Source organism: Halictus rubicundus, chromosome 3 (genome assembly GCF_050948215.1).
Source record: "Halictus rubicundus isolate RS-2024b chromosome 3, iyHalRubi1_principal, whole genome shotgun sequence".
NCBI classification, from domain to species: domain Eukaryota; kingdom Metazoa; phylum Arthropoda; class Insecta; order Hymenoptera; family Halictidae; genus Halictus; species Halictus rubicundus.
Window position 1 is genome coordinate 6,683,737 of NC_135151.1, and position 27,600 is coordinate 6,711,336.

The 27,600-nt window shown below is 42.3% G+C and overlaps 1 protein-coding gene across 13 annotated transcripts in view; it reads right to left on the bottom strand.

Moving 5' to 3' along the window:
* The window catches only part of Hipk (Homeodomain interacting protein kinase), a 76,957-nt gene that overhangs the window by 15,563 nt on the left and 33,794 nt on the right, over positions 1-27,600 (bottom strand). For 3 of the 13 annotated variants that reach the window (XR_013081955.1, XM_076785097.1, XM_076785091.1), the window contains exons 2-17: positions 19,382-19,735; positions 12,572-12,922; positions 11,677-11,769; positions 10,790-11,008; positions 10,313-10,685; positions 9,781-9,998; positions 8,820-9,143; positions 7,994-8,173; positions 7,755-7,901; positions 6,736-6,900; positions 6,241-6,659; positions 5,788-5,877; positions 5,060-5,356; positions 4,344-4,509; positions 3,477-3,700; positions 1,600-1,920 (exon numbers count right to left, since the gene is read on the bottom strand). Coding sequence is in view for 11 of the 13 variants with exons in the window: in XM_076785097.1 (XP_076641212.1) it covers positions 1,600-1,920; positions 3,477-3,700; positions 4,344-4,509; positions 5,060-5,356; positions 5,788-5,877; positions 6,241-6,659; positions 6,736-6,900; positions 7,755-7,901; positions 7,994-8,173; positions 8,820-9,143; positions 9,781-9,998; positions 10,313-10,685; positions 10,790-11,008; positions 11,677-11,769; positions 12,572-12,922; positions 19,382-19,732 (3,938 nt within the window). In the remaining 2 variants the exon portion in view is untranslated. Of the gene's footprint in view, positions 1-1,463; positions 1,569-1,599; positions 1,921-3,476; positions 3,701-4,343; positions 4,510-5,059; positions 5,357-5,787; positions 5,878-6,240; positions 6,660-6,735; positions 6,901-7,754; positions 7,902-7,993; positions 8,174-8,819; positions 9,144-9,780; positions 9,999-10,312; positions 10,686-10,789; positions 11,009-11,676; positions 11,770-12,571; positions 12,923-19,381; positions 19,736-20,161; positions 20,548-27,600 lie in introns of all 13 variants that reach the window. The other 10 variants (XM_076785101.1, XM_076785098.1, XR_013081956.1 and 7 more) reach the window with 9 other exon arrangements.

The following is a 27,600-nucleotide window of genomic DNA, read 5'->3' on the forward strand; positions in this document are numbered from 1 at the left end:
CAAATATTTTGATTTTTGCATATACTCTTATTTTCAAAATATAAATCGACAAAATATTCAATTTTCAAAATATAATAGTGACCAAAGAAAGAGAATTCGGAGCATTTTTGTGACGATTCCAAAAAAGAAAACACACTGCTAAAAAAATATGCTACCTGGGTAACCAGGTACTTGGTTGCTCAAAAAAATATTTTTGCTCGTCCCTGCCACAGTCTGCAGCGTTAAAAAAAGGCGCACCCAAGTATATTTTCTAGTTGGAACATTCAAAATAACGTTGAGAATAAGACAGTGCAATTGCAAAGTTTGTGGGACTTTGAAATCTCTGCGCTGATTTTAGTAAGACATTTTTGAAATTGACTCTTCAGATGCGCCCTGTTGAACGCTGAACGCGAAAATCGGGTAATCGATAGGCTTTTCCTGCCGACGTCATAGATCTATTATGCCTACGACTCGTTACTGCAATTGTCTAGACTAATTGTATCTTCTCTGTACCGGGTCGTTGTATAAGTATTTTTGTCTCGCGTGTTTAATCCAATTTCGAGTCGTTATTGCAATTATACTTAAACCGTGGTTTGTTACGGTCGGTTAAAGGAATCGTCTTCGAAACTCGTCAATGCGCAATATCAATTGAAAACATAATCCAATACAAATTGAAAACGGCAGCAATACTGATCCCCGATTAAATGGAAATTGAAGTGCACGGTAGAATATAATGAGAATATGATACACTGAACTTTACAAATTTACTGTACAAAAGAGTGTGAAACACAATAAAACAGAAGCTTGTCTACCGAAATCAGTAATTTACCTTTCTATTTAAATAATACCGACAGAGACAATTTCCGCCAGGAATCTCTCCGCTTTGCAGAATATCAGCGATCTAGCTAACAGATACGAATATTGCATCAAAACCGTAAAGCCACTTGCTCAACGACCCGATGCAACGTGTCACGCGACGATCGTATCGCTGGCTGACATAATTCGTGCTCGTGTAATGTAACGTTGCGACTTATGAATTATCCGACTCATTTACAAATCCAAAGAATCGCGTGGTGCAGAAGAAGGGTATCGATTATCCGATCGAGCGGTTCTCTGTGTGCATGCGATAGAGAAAACGAGATAATAACAAGATACAGTGTGCGCGTAACGGGTCACATGGCTCTAGATCGTTGCCAAAAAACATGTCTACTCGTACGATCACAATAAAGGTGAACAAACAACATTACTGGGTAGAGATAACGGAACAACTACAGTCTTGCCTCGATAACTGTCGCGAGAGCATATACTCCTTCAATTTTTTCTCCGAAAAATTCGCAGATGTTTCAAACAAAATTACATCTTTTTAGGGGGTCGGTGAAAACGTGAGTAGATAACGTTGGAGGGCGGGGACGATGATGATACAGGATCCTGGCTGAGCAGAGAAGGATTCAAGGATCCAGCAGGGTCTCTATACACTTTCTTACTTCAATCATATTTTCTTAGTCACTTTTCTTGATGCATAGACGCGTTGAATGGGGGCACAGTTGATGATAACGGGACGCGACAGTTATCGAAGCAGCATCGTGTAGCTAAAACGAAAATATAATAAATGGTACACACATGCATGCATCAACTAGGTGTCTAGGTACCCACCCGGGTGTGAATCCCTGATAGGTGGGCACTTGTTGCTGCTGGATAGCAGTGGGAGCCTGAGAAGGCGCGGCGGTTACGTACACCGGGGGTGGCACGGCATGGGCTCTTGAACGCACATGGGCGTACTCCTGGTACAGGGGTTGTCCCAGATGCTGGGCACTTCCTATTACAGGCCCCCCTGCAGGACTTCTGCCCCCGCCACCGCCCCCAGGACTCAGGTGGGCCGGATGCCCATGATGACTGTGGGTATGACCCGGATGGGCTGCCGAACCCACCACCTGGCTCTGCCTACAAAACCCAAAACAAAATCCAACCCTTCGTTATGCAATTCCCATGCGGCATTTACTTACTGTACGGTAACAGAAGTCTCTCTGTAACAGAGGACCCAGAGACCAAACCGACACCGTGCGACGAACTTTTCCTTGCAGCTTTCTCTCTGTCTCTCTCTCTCTTTTCTCGCAAGGAAAGATCATCAACCGGGAAATGCAGGAAATTTTTTACGAGCGAAGCTTGGACTATGCTCTAGGCAGTGCTGCGTGACAGTGTAAGATTGTGGAAAATGGTACTGAACCATCTACCATGTAAGCGAGATGGACTTAGGTAAATAATATTTATGAGACCCTTAGGTAATGATTGATTCAACGTCACCCGTTGAACTAGGAAGAAATAAGTATGGCTAACGGAAGACATATGTCCTCAACTGAACTAACTGCAAAGGTTCCGATACTTTAGAGGTACGCAGAGCATGCAATTTATTTATGTATAGTATTTAACCCTTGGCACTCGAAATGGCGACTGTAAGGCGCCACTAAAAATTGCTGTATCGTTAATCAAAATATTTTTTACATGATTAAATTTGTTTGTATTTAATAAATTACTAAACACTTCAGTATTGTACGAGTAAATTGCACCGTTTTCGTATGTATAACATGAAAAAAATATATAAAAGGGAAATATTCTAGGTCGGAAGAAATGTTTCGTTTTGGAGTTAAAATAGCTTCGAGTGAAAAGGGTTAATACGTGAAAAAATTGTGGTATTTTTGTACTGAAAATAGTACAAAACGTTCTATAAGTATTCGTAGAAATAGCGTCTCGAAAAGATTGAAGATTGCATAGCATTATTTCATTGAATTCAAAATAATCCTTTCTATTTCAGATGACTTTTCAGAATCAGATGTCTCTTCACCGGTTTAAAAAAAGCACCCTAGTTGGCAATCACCGTAGTCTATGTTTGTTTGGATGTTCAAACTAAAATGGACGAATCTAACCAAAAGAAGCTTGCCCTAAAACATTTTCAAAGGTCAATTTGTAGAAAGTAATCGATGATGTAGTAAATGCTCTAGGTGCTGTACATATGTCCAAAGTCTCGCGGTTTCCGTGATTTCCAGGATGAAGATCTCCCCTCGGTTTTCTGATCGTTTTTTTTTCTTTCTTTTTATCGTGGAGTTCGTGTTCATTTGATTTCTCTGTGATTGGATGTTAACAAAGAGAAGATCATGCTGTCTACTTGCCCTGATAACTGTGTACTTAGTCCGTCTCGACAGCGTGCGACAGCGAGCTGCCAGGTGATCATCGGTTTGGTCGTTTTGTCAATTTGAAAAAAGAAAACCTACATGCAATCTCGATATCTACGTGCACACGAATTCTCACTCGTAAGCTAATCTAACTTCTCTGTCTCTAGGGTCTTTCTAGGTCTGTGGTCAGGTGTACGGTGCATGCTTCGATTCGTAGGTGTGTCTCTGATTAGAATATGTGTGTGAGTGCATGTGATATCTTTGTCTCTGTGTGCATGTTTATGTGGTTTTGTTATACAAATCTGGACACATGCTGTGGACGATCCTCACCTGTACTGATGCACAGTGTTCGCCACCGCCCATTTCTGGTGCTCTCGCGAATGAGCAGCAGGAGGTTGAACGTACTCGTGCTTGTACTCAGCCCTCTTGCCAGGCCACGATACCCGCTTGTCCGTGCCGGTCGTATACACGATATGCTGCTCTTGGAGGTGAGGATGCGCGCTACTCGTGGTCACATACTGCAAGAAGTAGTCATGCATGTCATAGGCATCATCCTAGAAAACAATTTCCAAAAAGAAAGATTACTAAAACAGGGGAGAAGGCGTCCGTGCCAATTTGTGCTAGTCTGGACCCTGTTGCCGGCGTCTCTCTTCAAAGAACTCTTAGAGGAATAGCTCACCGACAGATAGAAATAAATGTTGAAAAAAAAAAGATCAGAAATAATAGTGGAAGAAATTATTCAAAAGAAAAATCAAAATAGATTGTTGGATTTAACATGTTATCTACGCGAGGTCTTATTAATAGGACTCTCAATTATACTATACCGAAAGAAAATTTTAAAATATTTTTCTCACGTAACAATCTCAAACGAAATTATTAGATTACTGCTAGATTACTAACCATGAACTTAAAAAAATTATAATGTGTTGAGTAGCATTGAACCTAGTGGGTGAGACGCTGATATGGGGTTGAACGCGAAGTGTGTCAGGTCTTTGTGTAGCATTTCTAGCCGTAAATAATTACAATTGTATTAAATTTTAACATAATTTAATAGCTACTAGCTAACATAGCACTCGGTGCATTGTTGAACAGCTTCCGTTCAACCCCTTTTGCCGAGGGCAACATGACCGTTGTTTCAATCTTCTGAACAACGAGAAAGAATAAAGATACTGAAGAGAAGTTAGAGCAAATTTTAACCTGATAGGTCGGTGGCTCTTTGCAGGCTGGCGCGTGACACGGATGTGGGGCAAGGTACTCGACACCGGGCTCCGGTTTCGTCGCGACATTCACCATGTTACACTCGGACTGTACTTTAGCCAATAACCGTTTCTTCTGCGACTGCGAGGAGTATCCAGAGCTACTGCTGCAAGGATCAAACGATTAGAAAACTGTACATTTACATGTACAATTAACAATTAACACGTCAACTGCCGTGATGGTCACCAGTGACCGCCAGCTATTGACTTGCATAAAAATAATTGTCATAATTAGACTGCGGATCTTTATGCGAAATAAAATTTGTCTGTAACAATTGCAAGAAATGCGAGCCAGAGACGCATTCAATTCTTTCTTTAATAGTTTCAATACGTTGAAAATAGTATATTATCCTTATTCTTCAATCATTTCAATTTTTAAACCGTTTTAAATTGCGCCAACCCACTTTTACTATAAATTCATAAAATCCGCAGTTTAGTCATAATACTAGTATTACTGAATATCAATGTATTCGTTCTGAGACGAATTAATTTACGGTGTAATGTGGATACTTCATTAGCAAGTAAATAATAATAATTATTAATAGCCCCGACCGCTTATACGAATGAAATAAGCAAGACTCGCATAAAACACTCGAAACATGCGCGGCGGTCATCGTGTTAATTAGAGCAGTCCATTTGGTCCATCTAGATAGCTACCTGCTGACATGATGTTGCTGTTGAGGCTCGTGTTTAATTAACTGCGTGGTCTGTTGATGTTGGGGATGCTGAGGTAAGTGTTGGTACAGGTGAGTGTGCGCTCGGCCAGGACTAGCTTCGCCGTCGCTGTCGCCGACGGTGACGCAGCTGATGATGTTCTTCCTCTGCGTCCTCTGCGACGTGCTATGCGACGTGCTATGCGACGTGCTATGCGCCGTCACGTGTCCGTTCGTGTGGGACTGGGTGGTCGAGTGTGTTTGCTGCATCGGTTGCACCACCCTGGGCGTCGACTGCGTGCTGTAAATGGAGAACACCTCTGATTAATAAACGACAACATGATCGAGCTGGTGATGAAACCCGGCTAGATCTCATGTGGCAGGTTACAACGTGTAGGAAAAATGGTACTGAACGCTGCAGGTCAATAGTGTTAGTCTGCGATCGGAACGATGTCGATTCTTCAAGCTCCGCAACCGTGTTTTTTTTTTTGCATCAAAAACCACCCACACATTATAGGCATCGACAGTATGCAATCGTTTGCTCTACACAGGACTGCGTCGCGACGCAAAGCGCGTTAATGCTCTTAATCCCACAAGTACAAGGACATAGGTCTCTATCTACAAAGCGTTACATAGGCCGCGGTTTCTCAGCGATTGTTTAACCAACCGGGTGATGTATTGATGAGGTCGTGTGATTTTGCGGTGTGCTTATTACGTTACAGTATAATGTACCTTCGAATGACTTCCTCGCGGACTGGACGTCCATCGCCAGACAGGCGAGTTGCCAAATTTTGACAGGCTCCGCACTGGCGATCTCCACAGCTGTCAATGATATTCATGCATGATTCCACTACTTTCTAGTCTACCGGTAGGAGAATACGCTAAAGTAAAATATACAATATCCACGGTACTCTAAACACGCACGAAACTCCAAGATACAAATATGTACTGCGAGACGAGAGTGAACTCGTACACGAGATACATGTTCGCAAAAAGCGCTGTACGAAATTTCGAAGCAAAAATAATAGCGAGACTAACTCGGCCTGGAGAGAGGACACCGTGTACACTCGTTCGAAGAGGAACAAGAGACTGTCGTCCTCCGGTCGGTTTTTAATCACAACGAGCTTCTAGCTATAGATCTAAACGCTCTACCCTGACGTCGAAATCGTCGGGGTGATCACTCACCATTTGCCAGGTGTTTCGTCCTCGCTATCACTGATCGTGATAACGGAGACCGCCGGCGACGGTGTATCGTGGATAGTGATGGTTTGCTGCCGACCGGACGTGATCTGATGGTGTTCTATGTTGTGACTACTGCTGTGTTTGCTGCTATGGTGGTGTTGCTGGATAGGCTGCTGCTGCCAATGGCCGCCGCTCGGCGAATGCCGTCTCATGTTGCTCGGCGGTGTGCTTTCCTTCACCCTCTTCTTCACAGGACTCAGCTGTTGCGTCTCCTTCTTGTGCTCGTGCCTGTGCTGCGACTGTTGTGGCACCGTCACGTGATGTTGATGGTGTTTCGCGTTACGTTTCGCCCAGCTCTGAGGATGCTCGACGAGGGCACTGGTGTTGTATACCTCGGTGACAGGAAACACTGGCCGCTGATCCTTCCCCAAAACAAGGGAGCTTAGTTAAAACACCGTTCGGTAGATCGCGTGGCGGCGTCTATCTTGACAGGCTTACCTGCAGGATGGCGGAACTGTCCACGATCAGAGGTCTTCCCCAATCTCCAGCGTCGCTCAACAGTGGTTGCTGGATCGCTGTATGCTGCGGTGGCAACTGCTGCCACGATGGCACGATGGCAGCCATCTGACGACTCCCTCCGGGCCAGGACGTCTGCACAGCGTTCTGTGGTTAACAGGTGGTGTTACGTTTCGGCCGGGTGCAAGCGCTACTTCTAGATTGCGGATTTTACGCATTCAAGCTTCCTTTGACTAGGGACTCCCTCAAGTGACAGCTTCAGGTCTTTATGAAACTTTGCGAGGACGTAGTTCTTGCAAAAATGTTAGACACTTATTTTTAAGGTAGCCAGGGTTCATATTGAGGAGCGAAAACAACTCTCAATGTTGAGAGTGAGGAGAGTCATTGATGTTCACACTCAACTTCAAAGAGTGTCTTCACCATTTCAGTATGCACCATGACTGTCCACAGAAATATGTGTGAAATATTCTTCCGAAAACTACCTTCTCCCAAAGTTTCGTAAAAAACGGAGAGATTATCGCTTCAGTGTGTCCTCTTGTAAGTGAAGTTTATGTAGAGCTGTGCATACTTTGCTTAACACGTTCGTGGACCAGTATTTATGTCAGCAATAGTTGTCCTAGTGACAATATTCTATTAAATGTAACGTATCTTCTTGTAAAATATGAGAGAAGATATTGTCATAGGAAAGTTAAAAGTGTCCTGAATATCATGCTATGTGTGTAAATTATAAATATTAACATGCATGAAATTTATTTGATTTTCTTCATGTGATGTACAAAATCGTGATCGTCACACGTACGTATGCGTCGCTGGTTACGAACGTGTTCATTTATAGTATATTATAATAGCTGCAGAAGAATTTAAAATTGCTATTATAACCACCCCAGTTTATTCAAATTGATAGAAGAAGAAATAAATGTCTACCAGACTTCAAATAATTTTTTGACCGAATATCCGCATTCTAGTCACACCGGTGGCATAACAGAGTGTTAGTGAATTACCGTTAGCAACATTTGGCGGCCAGTTTCCACCATGGACACGGGAACAGCCGCATATTGTTGTTGGGCGGCTGCAGCCGCTGCTGCAACGGCCTGCTGCGATATGATGGATGGCTGGATCTGCAGCGGGCCTTGTTGCGCTTGCGGAGGCTGTGGATAGACCCACGGTATGATTGAACGATCACGAACGAACGGTTAAATACGCGACGAGTCGGAATGATAGTCAGTAATATCGCATTTACTTGTGCAACAACTACGTGTTTTGCAGGACTTGGCATCGTCTGATAACTGGGTGGATGACAAAGTAGACCGGGCACCAACTGATGCGGAAAGTCGTGCACCCCGCTTCGTCCACTATTTGATCCGCTAGACGAGCTACTGTACTGAGTCGCACGACGACTACTGTTACTGTATATTTGATACTAAAAGAAAGAATAACAGCATGACACACCAACTAAACCTTGTGTCGGTGAGATGCTGGGCTGGTGCATAATTCGTGTCGGTTTCTGTTAGCATCCTTCGTTTGATGTGTTTGTCTTACTTTACTTGGCAATGAAATCATTCTGCCATTCAGTTCCGATTTACGACAGTTGGAGATGACTTCAATGAATGAATAGTCAAAGTGCATTCAAAATCAGCATGTATCGCTTCGAAATAACTTGACCTTTTTGCCAAGCAAATCAACAGTAGTAGTGTTCACGTAGTTCTTGAAGAAACAAAGTTACTGTAGCAGATAGTGATTGCTAGATTGCGGATCTAAATGCAAAATAAAAATTTTCTTCGTCAATTGTAATTCACAGAAGCGAAATACAAACTCCTTGTTTTCTTAAAAAATTGTATAAAGTCGAAAATAGTACATACTAATATCCGTAGTCTATTGATCACGTTTCATTTTCTAATAGATTTAGGTTGAACGCGAACCAACATTGATTATGCGCCAGCACACCAGATGTATCGGGGAACAGAAATTATGTCAATGATGAGATAAATCAAAAGTATGAATCGAACTGAATTATTCTGTTTGACTGCATGAATAGGAGGTAGTCTTCGTCGTCGTCGTTTACGAACCAGATTGTCGTATCCCGTTTGAGCGGTGCGATGCTCCCTGACCAATCGTTGGACTTGATTGGTCAGCTGGTTGTTGAAGGTGAAGGTGACAGCGCTGCCGTTCGTCGTCGGCACGAAATTCGCAACCAACGACGTCGGCGGGGGTGGCTGAGGCGCTGGGGGTGCTTGGTGATGCGCAGGGCTTGCCGTGAAGTCGCCCGCCCGCCGGCAAACCTCCATCATCTGGACGGAAGCCTTGACGTTGTTACAGTGTGCATAATCGACTAAATGCGCCAGGGTGACAAACGCGTGGTTCAGAGCCTCCCCGGGTGTTATTCGGCGCTCCTGCAAACCAAAAACGCTCCGTAAAGAATACAGTCGTGCCACAAAACATGCGTACAAAATATGTACGATTTTTATGAAAATATATCCGCATTATCATGAGGTATGTCTCTTGAGGGAACAGTGATTTCTCTATATATATCGCCAAGGCCTGGATGATAAACATTACGGAATTATCCACACTACCGCGGGGTATACATCGTGGAATGTAAACATGACACGGCTCGGGTATGTCTCCTGGACGATACACGACGCTGGCAAGACTCGTGTTGTTGACATACCCCGAGAATTCACTGTATACCTCTTAATCATTTCTTTATGAATTTTTTACTAACCTATTGGTAACCTTCTCAGATTAGAATGGTACCAAATAGGATATAATTATGCTTTGTACGTCCGGTTTGAGTCCCCAAATTACATAACTGTAGTTCTTTCTTTTAAGTAGAATGCGGATTTAATATAATCTTGATGATAAAAGGAATTCAAGAGTATCGATATAGCACCGCCAACTTATTAGAACTATTAAAAGAAGAAACAAATTTTTATTTGGTTTCAGTACCTTGTAATTGGTGCAGAACATTTTTATTTAGCATATTAATCCGCAATCTACTTATAAGAGACAACATGAACTAGATATTACTACCTGGTCCATCGTGAGCATCCTCTTTAAGAGGTCAATGAACTCTCTTCTATCCGCTTTCTCAGCCAGCAGCTGACCACCCTCCAGATCAGTGGGGACGTTCACCTGACCGATATCGTCGAGACAGTTAAAAATATATTTTCTCGCCTCCTTCGACTTGATACCAGTCTCGGCCTCGTGTTCTTCAGGTGTTTTCAGTCGCCAAAACGGATATGTGCCTGGAAAATTCATGTGAACGTGTACTATACAATCCTGAAAGTAAAGCATAAGGGTGTTCGACTACATATGTTGAATATTTTGACACTTTATCTACTGGAAGCCTATTAATAGGATTTTCACTAACTGTGCTGTACCAAAAGAAAGCTTAAAAACCATATTTTATATAACAATCTTAAGCAAAATTATCAGATCACTATAGTGGGGGTGAGTTGCTGTTGTAGGAGCTATTAAAAAATCTTTAGCTAGCTTTAGTTAATATGTACATAGTGTAGTTGAACACCCTGTAGGATATGGTTTGTATTGGTACACTTACTGTCCATGTCCCTATAAAAGAATTTGGTGGTTTTGCTGGCGTTGTTCAACATGTGCTCCGTCGGTAGGCCTTGCGTCTGACTAATGTATCGGATCTGATCGTATTCCGAGCTGCCGGGGTACAGAGGCCATCCTAAAAACAACTCCGCAACCACACAGCCGAGCGACCACATATCTATCGCTTCACAATACGGAAGTCCAAGTATAATTTCAGGCGCACGGTAGTATCGCGATTGCAGGTACGTGTTGCAGACAGCTTTCGACACGTGGGAGGCTGACCCAAAGTCGATTACTTTCACGCGGTATGGCTGACGTACCGGATCCACCAACATGATGTTCTCTGGCTTAAGGTCCGCGTGAATCAACCCCAGTTGCTGCAACCAGGATCAATAAATTAGTCATTCCATAAACGTCTCTGTCTCTCTTTCTCTCTTTCTACATAAATAAAATTTTTATGACTGCGAAGACGACGTCTTACCTTGAGCTTCAGTAGAGCGGTGAGTACTTGCTGGAGAATCGGTCGGATGTATTTCAACGGCAGGGGTGAGAATTTGTTTTGCTTCAAAAAATCATACAGATTCTGCTCGAGCATCTCGAACACCAGGCAGGTGTGGGACTTGTGCTGGAAGCACTCGTAGGCGCGCACAAAGTTGAACTCATCCGCGTTTTCCTGACTGAGCCGAGACAGGATGGAGACCTGTTTCGGACCGAAGATATACTTAAGACCCCCGTTCTGCGTAATCGCTGCCGGATGTGACCAGTTCCACATTTTTTAAGTTCATTGATCATCTCGCTCGTTTTTTGACGATAGGACAGAATAAAGGGAGAAAAACACTGCTTGGTTCACGAGGATAAACGTCCTGGTAACCAAACAGTTCTTCAATATCATCTTCTTCGAGATTTCAAGGTCATCGATGCTTTTTTTACACGGAAAGGCATATTTTTACGATATAAAACCAATCCAATGAACTACCATACCATGTATCATGTAATATATCATAATACCATGACCTTTACATGTCCTTGAGAACCATCGATGATCTTGGAATCTCAAACACGAAGACCAAGAAAAAATTGTCTTGCTTGCCATAGTGTTGGCCTTTTCCTTCTAACATGTTTTTCTACCATTAATAATAAATATTCAAAGTGATCAATGAACTGAAAATTTGTGCGTTTGCAGTCAAATCCAAAAAAAAATGTGATCTTCAAGGAAGTTTTAATAGATTTTGGATCCCATTCATGACGAATTAAAGTTCTCAATGATGAATATAAGATGCTAATCGACTTTCATTGTTGAAAAATAGGCTGACTTGAAACTGATTCGTCCGATTGGTCTCTCCGGGACGATTTCACGGATCTGCTTACCTCAATCTGACCTTGGCGCGCGTACGATGGATGGTTCTTCAGAATTTTGATGGCCACAATCTCGTTGGTTCCTTTCTTCCAGCATTTCACGACCTGCGACAAATTGAAAGCTTGTTTATATCTCCGGAAACGCGACCGGTCTCCCTTCTTCGTGCGTGAACACGCATCGGGGGGATCCGCGAAAGAATTTTCATATAAATTCCCCGCCACAGCCCGTTTGTACACACATTTATTCCGACTATAAACTAGTTTTCCCGATTCATTTCTGAGGACTGGAAGGCAATTTACGCGCGTTTCGTTGCCATGCGCGACGGCATTTTCTTTTGTGAATGGAATTAAAGAGAGGGAGAGAGACTCTACAGAATCGGTACAGATACAGCCTCGGCGTGAGCGTTGTTAACACTGGAGACAAACTTTATTAAAAATTCCATGTGCTGAATACTCTTCGAGCTTACGGAAATTACTTTTCAATCTTTTCTTTGACGCGTGCCGTAGATGTGCTACGTTTAAAGAGTCTCGCTACTTTGAAAAATGTATATTGTAAAGACCACTAAGTAAGCCATTGTAACTTTTAATAAAACCACTGTTTTCGTATGAAATAAATTTTGCTTTACTCGTTGAAGATTGCTGAATATGTCTACGAAATTTGAAGTTTGTCTGTTCACTGGTGTCGATTGGAAAAATTCGCAAAGCAGGAAGGAGGCCTTGAGAACCGATGTAATAACGATTTTGGTTCTCGAAGATCGAACAATCTTCATTCCGAACAATTGCTAGAAAGAACTGCAGTTTTCAGCAATTATCTGGCGCAATCAAAACGATTGTACAACAGCTTCAACAAGTTGTTTTCAAGCGCAGGTAGGAAGGAATTGATCGAATGTTGGTAAAAGCATCGCACCTGTCCGAAAGTGCCTCTGCCCAGGAACTCGAGGACCTCGTACTGATTGGTCATCGAGTACAAAACCTCGTGCTGTACCAACTGGTAATCTCCATCCCCCTGGGGGTTGCTGCCACCACCGCCCCCGTTGGCAGCGTTGGTCACCTGCTTGCTGTGCGCCGTCATGCCTGTCTGCTTGTGTTGCTGCTGCTGCTGTTGTTGTTGTTGCTGCTGCTGCTGCTGTTGTTGTTGCAGCTGTTGTTGCTGTTGGGTATGGTGTTGCGACACTACAGTACTACCCACTGCGTTCGTCGCGTTGGCGGAGTGGACTGCCAGGCCGTCAGCATTACCTTCCCTCGACCAAGTCTTTCTCTGTAGGAGGAATACACCTTATACAAAAATTTTTAAATGTTAAGAAAGATCGTACGTAGTTTCCGCAACTTTAGTTAGTAAGGGACGACACCTAGACGTCTCTCCGTGCGAGAGAAGCACACCCTGGACACATACGTTAGCGAATACGCTTGCGTTAGTGGGAGACGATACGCCCTATTGCGAGGGCGTTACACCTTGTGCGCAAACTTTTTGCAAGCCTGCAGAAGATCGCGGGCAGGTTCTGTAGCTTCGTTAGCGAGGGATGATGATCAGTTTTTAGCTGCTGAAGAGGAATGCACAGATTTTGATGTTATTTCGCACGTTAGGGATGATTTTGGCTAGTGGAGGACGATCGATCGAGTCTTTCTGAGAGGATTGTGTCTTGTGTAAAATTTTTTCAAATACTGAAAAGGTTGTACATAGTTTTTGTAGCTTATGTTAACAGGAGTACACATTGTACAGTAACGTTGTAGGCATTACAAGAAGATTAGCGAAAGGATGATTGACTGACATTTTGCGCAAAGATTACGCTTTGCACGAAAGTTTTGGAAGACTGATAATATTGTGGGAGGTTCTGCTGCTTCGTTAGTACGGGATGACACGTAGGTTCTGCTTGCTGAAGAGAAATATGCTTTGGACAACAACGTTTTCAATGTTAAGGGATGACTTCAGCTAGTTGAGAACGATTAATTGACTCTTTGTGAGAAGATTACATCTTGTAAAAAAAGTTTGTATGACCAAGAAGATTGGAGATAACTCCTTTAGACGGTCAGTGGGAGGGAGACTCGTTGTGTACGCTTGTTGAAAAGGAATACACCTCGGACAACCACGTTACAAGGAGCACACCTTTGTTTCAGACGTAAAGGAAGACAGCGCCGAGTGAAAGACGACGGATTGACTCTCTGTAGGAGGATTATGCCTCGTGCGCAAATTTTTAAGCGTTATGAGAATCGTAGGCAGAGCTTCGATAGCTATAGTTGGCAAGGGACGATCGACGACGCGTGCACGTAGGAGCAAACCAGGCCTCGGAACGCCCAGCAACGCTGTACTCGATATTACCTCAAAACGCCAGATAATAGCTCGTTGCGTTTGAAAGTCGAGGACGTTTCATGTTGAAAATAATAGAAAAACGTCGAGTCCCCATCCGCGAAATATTTAACAGCTAACGCGCATTCGAATCAACAGATTAAAATATTTAATTTCCTGTTTCGGACGACTGAAACGAGAAGCCGTCCGCAGAAATTTCGCGTTTCATTTCGAATATCATTTTGCCCGATCTGTACGGCATTTAATATTGCAAACGATACTTGAATCGTTTATCTCGCGAATTTCAGCTCTGATGGGAGCGAGAGAGAGAGAGAGAGAATAGCGGTATGATCAAACAAAGTCCATCGATCACGGGATTCTCACCTGGTCCGGAACAAATGTACAACGAGAAACGTTTTCGCGTTGATCGAGCACACCGAGGGTCACGTGGCATTGATAAGATGAAAATCGTGTCGGTGTTTGTGTGTGCGCGTGTATGTATCGATCATTCTCAGGGAAAATCTTTGGCATTAAGACACGAGGCGTTCACCGGAACGGAAGTGTACATCGCGATGACCGACATGAAATATGAAATGGTAGAGCCTTGGAGGCTCTTGGAATCGATACGTGTAACTACGCCACACGGAAAAGTTGCACCGGCGAGAAAGACCGTTTTACCCTGTGCGCACCAGGCCTCTATTCTCTCTGATCGACGACCGGAGCCGAAACGATTGCCCTCCAGGTTCGTAATTACTCCCCGAGGATGCCGGGTCGTTAAAGGTAAGCGAGCATCGACAAAGGACGGAGGTGCTTTACGACTTTGCCAGAACAAAGCTACGTGAAAGTTGCGCTAACTACGAGCGTGGCGCCCGGGCTACCGGATGCCACTGATTATCCCGGTACAGATTGCTGCGAGAGGATCGTCTGGATCGCTTCGACGCGCTAGATCTATATCCAGTCGGAAGGTCCAGTCTTGCTGGGAATGGTTCTAGTTTTCAAATTGGGGTACGTTCGGTCGTTGAGCAGACTTCAAGGCAACTTCGGGGTACGTAGGAGCATCGAGAGGTGATATGCTTTAGCTAGAAAAATGGCCTGATACTTTAACAAAGGTTCGAGCTAATTCAGGTCAAACTCAGAACCCGTCCCCGTAGCTTCGCGGCCGCGGACTGTGAAAGAACCTGTTCCCCAGAAGCATGATATTGCTGTCAAGTGCGGATCTTCAGCTTCGCAGAGGGAAAGGGAAGCTGAAAATGACAAAAGTGGAAATACGCCGGGATATTTTTAGCAATAGGAAGGAAGTTTAACGAGCCACAGAGAGGCGGTATCGGAGGCGAGCACAAGAGCAGACGCACATGCTGCAAAAGGCGAGGTTCGTTATCGCACAAAAGCGGCGGACGAGCCTCGCAATAAAATGCACGCAGCCGTCGAATCGACTGCACTCGCCGTCGTTAGTCTATTGCACGACTCGGTGCAACAGCGGGTATCGATGAAACACCGAGGCACATGATTACAGAGGGATAAGTTACACCTGGATAGAATGGTCCTCAGGACGCGTGGAGATGAACGTATCCCGACGAGACTACCGATACTCTTCTGCAGTTTTTAGTACGGAAGAATCTGGAGAAAAGTCATCCGCCGCCCGATGAACCTGATCGACTGCGGATGTTCATGCGATTTTTCAAGAATTTTCAAACAGTGCCATATTATTTTCAACCCATCGGAGCTCTTAATCCTTTGCACTCGAAGCTGTTATAACTCTAAAACCAAGACATCTTTTGACCCAGAATATTTATATTGTCCACGATTTGCTTCCTTTTATGCATCTGAACTTTATTACTGTAACTCGTATACAGGGTGTTTCACCTAACTCGAGCATCTAAAATATCTTGCTTGTTTTTCATGATAGAAGAAAATTTCAGACGAAAACATTAGTTGGTTCAGAGGAGCAAATATTATGATAGGCAAAAAAATGTGTTCAAGGTTATATTCTTTGAGGTGTCAAGGTCATCGAAGTTTTTTTAAATGGAATGATATATTTTTATTATCGCTATATGATAGCCGAGGTCAAGACGAATCCAACGATTTGTTCTCACCAACTGGTGTACAAATTGTCGAAGCCATTTCGGGTTTTCACTGCACCAATAATGCATATTATGTGTATTCAGTTGTCCATGGTCAGAAAAAGTTAGTTTGTCAATGAAGAGAACGTCATAAAAGAAATATTGATTTCTTTGTATTTCCTGCAATGCTCATGTACAAAAAGTAACACGATTCTCATAGTCGTTGCCATGAAGCTCCTGATGTAAGGAAATATGGTATGGATGAAATTTATGACGTGTTTCAGTGATTTAATACTCCTTGTTTTACAAAACAATTGAACTATGCGATCAAAACTTTGTCGAGAAGGATGATTTCTATCAGGGTATCTTTCTGCGTACAGTTGAGATGCTTGTACTGACAATGAATTACTAGCCTCACCATAAACTAAAATCATTTCTATCTTTTCTGCATCACTGTACACCATCGTTTCGGAAAAGTAACGTTATCTTTCACAATCGAAGAAATCTCGATGAATTTCTTAAACGTACTGATTAGAATCATCGAAAGGAGAATAATTTATTGTAAGCGTGTTTACAGTCATTAGTCAAGGTTCAAGAACATTTCTTGAAACCCTAGGGGGATCATGTCATCGTTATTTCACCATGTATTTACATCAAGTGTCCTACTTTTATGAATTTTTCATACTCAAGGTCACGTGAAGGTCATATTACAGGTCGTTAGATTCGTCTTGACATCGGCTATCATATAGCGATAACAAAAATATCACAAGTCATAAAAAATTCCCATCTATCATAAAAAAACAAGCCAGATATTATAGATGTTCGAGTGAAACACCCTGTATACAACACCTCAATTTTTAGCAATTTCTTAGATAGAAGAATTTTCCCATAGTAGTGGGAATTGTTCGAAATAATAGTATGTCAATTTTTAGTGGCGCCTCAGAGTCGCCGTTCGAGTGCTTAGGGTTTAAGAAAGGTGACACATTTTTCTTTCACTCCAATTTGTTGCAATTAAGGTAGACAATTTTTCCTCCACATGAAGATTCCCAGTAAATAAATAAATTGGGGTACGTTTATAGTAAATATTTTTCACTTTAGCCAACATCAAATTTGGTGTTTCTTTTTACGACACAAAATTGTATTTTTGAAAGATTTCAAGGGAAGGTACAACGAACGCTCTTATCCCCGGAACGCATATTTTTTTTCTGGTGGAAGTATACTCTTATCGAGAAACTTTACTATCTTTTTAATCGATCGTTCATGGAGTTTCTTTTTTACGGCATGTACATTAAAATTTTACGGCTCGGTAAAAAAATCTCGTAAATCTCGAAGCACTTGATAATCAGTTACTTCGGAAGTTTGTACTTTTATGGCTACCCTTAATCCGGAGGAGCGAGATAAATATTTTTATAAAACATGATATTATACATGTATTGTCAGGATCGTCTTCTATATGAAAAACATTAGACGGACATAAAAATTTCACTGTACTCTGAAGGGACATAAAAAAAACAGTCTCTCTCTCTTAAATTATTAGTCAGAATAAACGTGCCCTCGCTAGAATTCTGTCTTGTACAATTTATTTTAAATACCGTAAAAAAGTTCTTGTGGCGTTTTTAGAAAGACTACTATAATACATTGACTTCCATATCAAAATTCCGCAAATTTTCCATGGAATTAAAATAACTCAATTAATAAAAAAGCGGAACTGAAAAAAATGTATTATTCGGGGTTACTCCTTCAACCCTCCTCGAACAACGAGAAAGTATAATTAAAAACAAAGGCAGCTATGAAATTTATTGAATCGTTATTTGGTTCAGCGTCAATTACCATTCCGAAATAGCAAATCGTCATAAACGTCCAGGGTCTAACAACAAATCTCCTTTTCCAAGGCCTCATTTTCTCCGTTCCGAGCTAACGAATGTAAAGCCTACTTCGTTTAGCCGATTACAGCTCTAGCCTCCACCAGAAAATTAAATTTTCTATATTAAGGAATGATGATAATTTATCAAACTGCAGAAGTGTTCAGCGTGCAAACAGTCTCAGATTTATGTCCTATTAGCACGGTGACCATAAGTCCTTTATTTCACTGCACTGTCCTTTAGATTTATTGTTCTCTAAAATGGCCATTTTGTTCTTCATTTTGCGAATTAAAATAAAATCGAACATCGGCACACAGCACGCGGCCCATAATATACGAATCTATGTGCGGAAATCGGTAAAAGCATTTTGTTCATTTCCGGTCACTGGAACTTAAACATAAATGACGGCGAACTATTTGACGAAGTTAATTAAAAGTTATGTTACCGGAGAAAAGATAGAAGGATATTTAGGTTGAAATTTTTAAACACTCCGTGTGCAAAAACGTACCTTTTAAAAACATTGAAAAAATTGTTCAATTTTGCTTATCAAAACAAGTATCTCCATTAGTGAACAATACGTGGATCAGTGAAAAACCCCATCTAATCTAGCATATTTTCGTTACACATGTCACACGATCTTTTTCATGTTGTCCCTATGAAATCGAACGTATACAGTCTTCACTCGATATATGTCCTAAATATCTAGCCGATAATAGTCCCAGAACTCCTCGGCGGCCGAGGCCACCCAAATTTGGCTTTCCTTTTCTATATTCGGCAGTGTACCAAGAAATAGTATCTTCCAGCCGATATACGTCCCAGGCCGGACCCGTGTTTTGGACATATATCGAGTAGACACTGTATACAATTTATTAAACATAAAACCAGTCAGTAACGCAGGAATTGTATTGGAAATTAGTACAGTGATTTCCCGTGGTGCCTCAGAAGGTACAGTCGAGTGCAAAGAGTTAAACGCGAAACAATTCCTGATTTGTCCTTTATTCTCTCCACGAAAATATGGTCACCGTACCTGTTCGGGACACGAGATACGTGGTATAAGGAACACGGACCTGTTCGAGATCGAACCGTGCAAAAGAGAGAAAGATTATAGCGAGTCTCCTTGGTGGAAGGAGAACGGGGCTTCGGCGTTAACGCTTATTTATAGCCGTTTCGAGCGGTCCCATCGAGCGTGTATCGATAACAGCCGTGAATATGCATTCTGTCCCGCGATTATATGCTTCAAATCGCAACCGCGACCAACAAATCGTCGACGTCCATCTCGGCGAGATAGGCCGAGAAGCGTTAACGTCGGGCTGGCCCGCGTAGGGTCGCAACCATAATCGAGGCTCTCCTCGCGATCGCAACTACGGTCGCTTTTGTCCCGAGACTAGAGTTCATCGTTTCTACGTTTTCGGTCAATTTTTGTACTGTTTTGTTTCGAGATATTTTTTCTTTCTGTATTTTTTTTTGTTTTCTTTTATCGACGCGATGAGATCGCAGGAATCGGCACCAACCTTCTGGCTACAGCGTTGGTACGTGTCTAAGAGCTTGATCGTCGAGGCTCGTACCAGGGTCTGTTGGTTCGGGCTACTCTTCTGCAGCGCATTATTATTGTTGTGCAGCGAGCTAAACGCGGTATTAGCACCGTTCACGGAGTACCGTTGCTGCAGCCCGGTATTGTCTAATTGGTAGTCGCCGGTCGATTGGACCAATGCGTGCTGGATCACCGGCTGGCTCACGTTGTACTCCAACTTCCGTTTCTTGCTGTGGTGGTGAACGGTGTTGTTACTGCTGCTGCTGCTGCCGCTGCTGCTGCTGCCGTTGACGCTACTCGTCTGCTGTGTTTGGATGAACATGTCACACATTCCCTGCAATCAAAATTATAGCATCCTCCGTTAGTCAAAGTACTCTAGCTGCTCGATCATGCCTTCTGCCAGGTCTAGAAATTCGTGCGGTGCTTCGTTCATTCCTCGTTTGTCCAATTAACCCTCAGTACTCGAATAAAAAAAATTTTGTACAGTATTAAATAAATTCCAACAGGCTTAAACAACGTAACCAAAAATGCAAGTAGCTTTGACTGTTTTATCACAAAAAGCCAGAGCAAATGTTTTCCAAGTTAAGTTCATTCATTGTCTAAAAAATGAATCAGTTTCGACCAAAAATTATGTTACATTTGTATCAACAAATTTTATGAATCGAAGGATGGTTTTCACTTGAATGGTAAATTGACTTTACCGAGGCACCGAACGAATGTCTACACCCACCAAACGGCTTGCGATAAATAATTTACAAACGTTTTGTCGCTGTCAGTATAGTATAAGATTGGGTAGCAGCTCGACCACTACCCAGATTAGTAGTACAGGTCCTAGCAAGGATGGGCAAACAGGAAAAACTCGACCATCGTGCGCAATTAGCATCGATCGATTAAGGTACTGATTCCTGGTTGACAATTCCGGTCGCGAGGAATATTTCTCTTGGACATTTCTTAGCTCAAATGCGTCATCTGACTCGAGATTACTTTATGTCATTCCTCCGATACCGATAGCTTAACTTTCATAGTTGAGATTCAGATTCTGCGATGGAATGTCGTATGTCCTGTCGGCTGTCGGACTGGCAATTTGACAATCTGTCCCATGGTATTACGACAGCTAATGTTTTAACCTCTTCAAGGATGAATTTTCTAAGAACAGACAAAGACGATTTTTATATTTCGTGGTTAGACATACTTCATACAATTAGAAATCGGGGGATATCGAACAAAATAGGAACGGGAATAGCATGATCGTGTTGGGAGAAGTGGGTTCTTGCGCGTGCGGTTGTATCCTTGAAGAGGTTAGAACCTTTTCCGAAATTCATAAACGCAACAGAAAATCTTTTTCTACTGAAAAAGAATTGTTTACAATTCGTGCTCGATTAGGGAGTATAGATTTATAGATTTATAGTCGAATCTGTGTATTCTCAGTGACAACTTCTGCCATCTTTCGAGTAATTAATCACTCGCAACATTCATTCAGAAGAATCTTAGCCGAAAAGAAATGAAAAGATTTTTTGACTCGAGAATGAACTCTTCTGTGGGCAACTGGATACATATTTATTATATTTTCTTCCGAAAATTATGTTCCTCTAAGACGGTGGATCTTAATCTGAGGTGCGAGAGAAGTTTCGATTTTTTGGATGGAAAATTTATTTTACAATAAATAAATGGTCTTGGAATAGATATAATTTTCTAAATAAACAAATAGAAACACATTTTTCAAGGGGGTGTCGATCGATCACCGAAAAGGTTAAGGACCACTGTTCTAATAGCATGATCATTCTTTGGACACTATCGCATCGATCTCTAGTTTCTAGTTTACAACTTAAACATTATCTACACATTCTAGTTGCCTGCAGAAAATCTTGGAAAGCTTATGAATTCAATAAAACTTGTAAAGGTTTTATGCAAATCGATCAAATTTCTCGCAATTAACCGACAGAGATCAATCAAGATGGAGACACTTCGTTCGATTTTCCACGAAGATCAAGCAAAAACTGAACAGTGCGCAAAGCTTCTAATAATATCGTTCGCCCAACAGCGGAGCAAAGTATAGCAGTCTTTCAGAATCAACAGAGGCTCGAACGAAGCAGAACCAAATCCTCCGTAACCGAAGAATCAACGCATTCGGACTGAATCCCGTATTAACGGAAAATCGAAACGCAGCTCGAGCCCTCGAGACAAGAGGCCCGAAGCCTATCTATTTATCAAACATCCGGCAAACCGAGTCGGTGAAACGATCATTGAGACGACCTCCTTCAACGTTCGAGATCTATCATCGCCCACACGCGGGCACACGAAGCTTGAATTTCGACTTTCTGGCGGAGAATTGGAGCGAGCGTGGTAAACAGCGGAAAAACATTCGCCGGACCAAAAATAAGCCGGAGAAACGGGAATGATACGTGACTTCTGTGCGAATATGTATCCACGGTTCAATATAAACCAATGATTTTTCGAGTGATTCTTCTGGGAGAGGGGCGGGCGGCTGGGAGGAAGAATTAAGGTCACTGATTTAGGCTGCGACTGACGGTGAATGCATTTTCTGACGAATATACACGAGATCCTGATTGAACAAACGTAATAAGCGATGGTCACAGTGAACAAGACTTTCGAGCAACTAAATATAAAAAGACTGTGATCGTAAGTTTGCCATAATTAGACTGCGGATTTTATGTATTTACGACGAAAATAAATCGACGAAGTCTAAAAGAGTCAGCAACATTCAAGAACACAATTTTATTCGATCATTCAGAGCAGAAATGAATTTCTGTTCAACTCTTGCTCCACACAATCGACGCAAATGCGTATCAGTGAAAGCACATATGCATACGATTGTTTTATTCTGAGCATGCCAAGGTGATCAAGAGCAAAAATGATTTTGTGTTCGACTCTTGCCTCGTGCAATTGATGTAAAGAATTTTTACGTTTACACAGTCTAGTAATAACATACAGCATGAACAGATTTCTTTGAAATTCTTAAGAGCAAGAGAGAAATATAAAACAAGATTCGAGCATACAGTGTTCGAGCAACCCAATAAATTCGACGAGCACTTCAGAATGTTAATCCAAACATTCGGTTATACATTGACTGGGATTAAAGTATCTCTAGACAGACAACAATTTCAACTGCGTCTGCAACTACGTTTTGTAGAAGAAAGACTTGTAATCTTCGCAATCTTTTCGATTCGTATGATCGATCACACGATCAATGTTGCTTCGACGAATTCATACGTCAATAGCAATCGTCTGGAGTCGAATAAAAATGGATTTCCAGTCTTAACACTTTCATTCACAAATTCCATAAAATCGAACAATGAAATGAAACATTTACAAGCTGAGACAACACATAGTGAATTTTTATCATCAAATCCGCATAAAAATCGGTTTATTTAATTCACGGGACAACCGTTAGGTTCCTTAGAATCTCCAGCCCGCCCCGTATCCTCGCGAGACATAAAAAAATTGTACGCGTCTTTCTCCTGGTACGTCGACGACTATGAATATTTTCGAGTCTCCTCGTGCCGGTGGCTTTGTATGGTTCCTCGGGTGATTCGGGCCAGCGGTTCTCAAAAGCATAGTATAGCCCCCGGTCGGCGAATCATCGTCAAACGCAGCCACGAAATTTGCGCCGGGCTCGACGGGCTCCGAGTACTCGATTATGCTCGCATACTACTGGGGACTAGGAGAGCGAACGGCGGAATATATCGGAGTACTCGGCTCGTTGGAATATTCGGAGAGAGAGAGAGAGAGAGAGAGAGAGAGAGAGAGAGAGAGAGAGAGAGAACACAGTGTACTCGAAAGCCATCCGGCGAATATCAGGTTTCCGCGCGCGCGTTGACGGTCGAAATAGCTGCAACACGGGAAAACGTTCTCGGGCCGCGCTCTGTTGACCCGACCCGTGATTTTTCGGGCACTGACACCAGTCACTGTCTCGTCACTTGCTGCGTAACTCGAGACCAACTGTCGGGAACTTGCCCGTTGACGGAGGCCGCGATTGGTCCCAAAAAGTAACTAATCCGGTCCCCGTGACAATTTTATTGACGTTTTTTCACGAGCCAATTAAAGAGCTGTGCGCTTCGCACGTTGTTCAATTAGTTGTGAACGACGAGAGCGATCTCTTTCCGATATTGCGAATCCATTGTGCCGTAATTTTCAATTTTTAAACGAGGAGCTGATTCTCCAATTTTCTATCACGTTGATTTTTCTTGTTATCGAAAGATAAATTAAGTTAGAAAAATGTGGGAAAGATGAGAGATTAATCTTTGTAGTGGATTTGCATGGATAATGGAAATAGAACTGTTATAAAATTTTGTTAGAAAACGTTGGAGGATTTTGACTGTGCTCTTTGACTGCACCCTCACATTATGTTTTTTCTTGAATAAGATTTTTTACCGTACCATACAACTCCGTTATGTCCCAAGAATAGTATAGTATCATAGTTATATAGTATTTTTTAACAGGGTAGTTGTCACATAGATTCTAGTTTTCCGGTTTCAATTTCAACTGGGCAAAATTACTTTGATTCCAACGGAATATTTTTTGGGCAGTGTACGTATTAATTCGTCCTGCTGTAATTTCTTTAGAGCCATCCATTATGTATAGCGTTTTCTGTGTGTTCTTTGATGGTCCCTGCCGTGCTTTCAACTTTTACATTACTTATATTTCCTACTCCTCCCGTGTGCTTTCCGCGTGTAACGTTTTCAAATTCGTCCATTATTTATATTTTCCTCTCTTTCAATGTTCCTCAGGTTGTTCCTCTTTCATCGTGTCTTGCCATATTCTTCTCGGTTCTTCCTCCACTATTTATATTTCCTCACTCTTCGCAGTCTACATTTCTCATGGGTCTCTTTTATTTCCCTACTGTAGTCTCTTCGATTCACTACATTATTTATACTCTCTCTCTCTCTCTTTTCAGTCAACTTTTCTCATACGTCCCTTTTCCTTCAGCTACTCTAATCTCTCCAGGTTTCTACATTATTTACATTCTCCTTGCAGAGTCTGCTTTCCTCACGCCCCCCTTTCATTTTATCTGCTGTAATCTCTTCCACCCCGTCCATTGTTTTCATTCTTCTACTACAATGAATTTTTTCATACCAAAATTACCTAATGTTTTAACACTAAAATTAATCGTTTGAAGGTACAACTTTAAAATTGTCGTTTACACATTCAGACTGCCCACACTACAAAGATTAACCCTTTTATCCATAAAGACACCTCAGAAACACCACGTGTGCTTTCTAGCTATTGTGCACGTTCAAATAAAATCTTGTTTAATGTTAACAACAACTATTACCAACATGCTTAGTATCGTGCGAGGAACGTATCTGTTTTAAATTTATACGAAAACTCATTGTTAAGCTCACACAAATGGCAAGTTAAAACATAAAATGGCACCCTTGGTCGCAAACAACTTAATTTGATTCGACAACTCGAACAACTCGGGCCAATTTCACAGAGATCGATAAAAATGAAGAAGCTCCATTCAATTTTCCTCACACATAATTTGAAGGACTCCTGGTGAAATCGTCGAAGCAAAAGGATGCAAAAACGGAGCGGTTTCTACGCCGACAATTATTTAAGCCCCGCGATTAGAATTCTCGTCGAAAAGACTATTGTGTCGGCGCACACCGAAGACTTTCTAAGCAGTATAATCAGGCGATAAATTTGCCGATCGGCCGATCCCACAACGGCGGATCGTAAACCAAGAAGGAGACGCCGCGTCGGGTGGTTTCGAAAGCTGGCGAACACAGGATACGAGGAGACCTAATCTCCGGTTTACCGGGGCGATACCGCGTTCACGAAATTAAGCCGACGATAAGATAGCGGGATGTGTGTATGTGCGCGTCTTCTCCCTTATCGATCGCGAAAAAAGGCTGCGCACGTGCGCGCGAAAATCGCGTGGGCTCACCGCCGTTCCCACAAGAAGTATGTTCACCTACAGTATTTGCTGTATCTTCGGTCGCATTTGTTACCGCATCTCGTTTCGTTACTGCGACACGTCGCCCAATCATAAATCTAGACGATGGTACAACATACGCAATGACAATCGTTCCACGATCTTCTCCGAAACCTAAGACTAGTCCTGCGAACACTAGGCCTATGCCGGAGTCATTTCTGACCCACGCCGATATTTCACTCATACATATTGACAATCGCTCATCCTCACCGCTGCCTAATGTCGCCAGATTAAGACTTGTCTCCCCACTCTATCTTCCCCCTCTACGACGCTATTCCCCCACCCTTCCGCCGCGGCTCGGTCACGTGACGCGTTTCGTTTCTGTCGTGCATGTGTCGCAATGTCACGTGACCAATCCGGTTTGACAGAGAGAGGGTAACTGTATTCCCCTCAATCTCCCCGGTTTGGCAATACTACCTCTAGCGCGACGGGTCACGAATGACTCTGGCATAGCACACGGAGGGTTAAACTTTCATACATTTTGGAAACGTTTGATCCGATGGGATTAAACTAAACAGAGTGGTAATAAACAGATTAAACCTCAAGTGAACTATTGGGGTCGATGCGGCCCCACTTAAATTTATGTTAATAATTATCTAATTTGTAACCACTGCCCCCCTTAAGTTTTCAATTTAATTTTTATTTCAATTCCAAAATCGAAGTTCTCGTCTTGCACTATGATCCGGTTAATTTCGGCAGTAATAAATTGATGTTCAATACGATGTTCATTCATAAGCAATACAATGGTGCCGGTCACTGGTGGCCACCACATGGCGTTCAACGTATTAACACTCTGATCGTCAAACTAGAAACACCAAAAATTCCATAAATACAAAGTAAGTTATTTACTGAAATAAAAATTGAATAAAAATAAATGTATGATACCGAGTAGTCCTCCAATTTTCTTGCATGTTACAGATCCTAATCAAATTTGGTACAATGGGTGGCGTGGCATTCAACGTGTTAATGGATGTGTCGTTCTAGTGCAAAAATCTAATAACATAAATATTTGCGGATTCAGAAGAAATTTTCGCTACGTTTCTGTTTACGTACCATTTCGATAGATATGAAAATTGGTTATACATATATTTTAACAGAATCATTGCATTTTTTAAGTGTGTTTCGAAGGTCTGAGGGTTAAATTAAATTGAAAACGGGTCCGGAAATAGATCCTAGTTCCCTCCTTAATGAAATCACGAGTAAAGAGGCGCGTTGATAGATGTGGGCACGTTATAAAACAGAGTGCCACAGGAACGCGACGCAAGGGCGGTAATCGAATGTTTTGGAAACTTTCGATGGCTCCGATTCAGTTCCACCCCCGGCGTCCTCCCCCGCATTCGTTCTCTAGCGTCTGTCTAACCAGGTCCCCGTTCATCCGCGTGCACGACGTGCTCTAATTATAGCGCTGCTTGTCAGAAATAGTGTTGCGAGGTATTATGAACGATCTACGGTACCGCGAAGTACAGTTACGTTTACGCTGCTTGTCGATGGCCGGGAGGGAGAGTACTGCTAAACTGGTACACGACGACCCGCGACAGATAACACGCCGATAGTGGCCTAATGGATTCGAAATTATACCGCCGAGGGACGGCAGGATTAGGCGAGGTACTTATTGTTTCATGTTTGCGGGACGCTTAGACTCCCCATTTTCGTTAATTGATAAGAATACCAAATGGAGATCGTTGAAACTATTCCGTTGGACAGAGCTTTTACTGCGCGTCTGATGATCTGAGTGTATATTTTATCATTTTTGGATTTTGTTATAATCATAGACAACCAGGTCAGGCGTAACACCTGTCCTGAAGTGCATATACTCGAGAAGTCTAAAAGTAATCGGAAGCCTCTTCATCAATTTTGTAGGTTGTCCAAGCGATTTTGTCTTGGTAGATCGAACGATTTCTTGTATTCGTTCGGCGATCAAAGTGCTTTTACATTTTGCATATTTGATAGCTCTAGCCAACGTGGTCAAGCATCCATCCCCTGATGGTTACACTTTTTATTTTGTGATATAGTTGCAGTTTTCTCGCGAAGTTCACAATCTGTCAGCAATATATTTTAATAAATTAAACGAATTTTCCAATTCTCCTAGGATTTAGTTCAGAGAAGGGGTGGTGATCCCCCAAGAGATGCTATCTTATAATTGTCAGATCATTTCTGTGAGGTCACCGGTTACCTAATTGGCTGAGTAGCGATTTTTCCCAGTAATTCAATATAGCTACTTGTTTATTTCTCGTTCGACAATC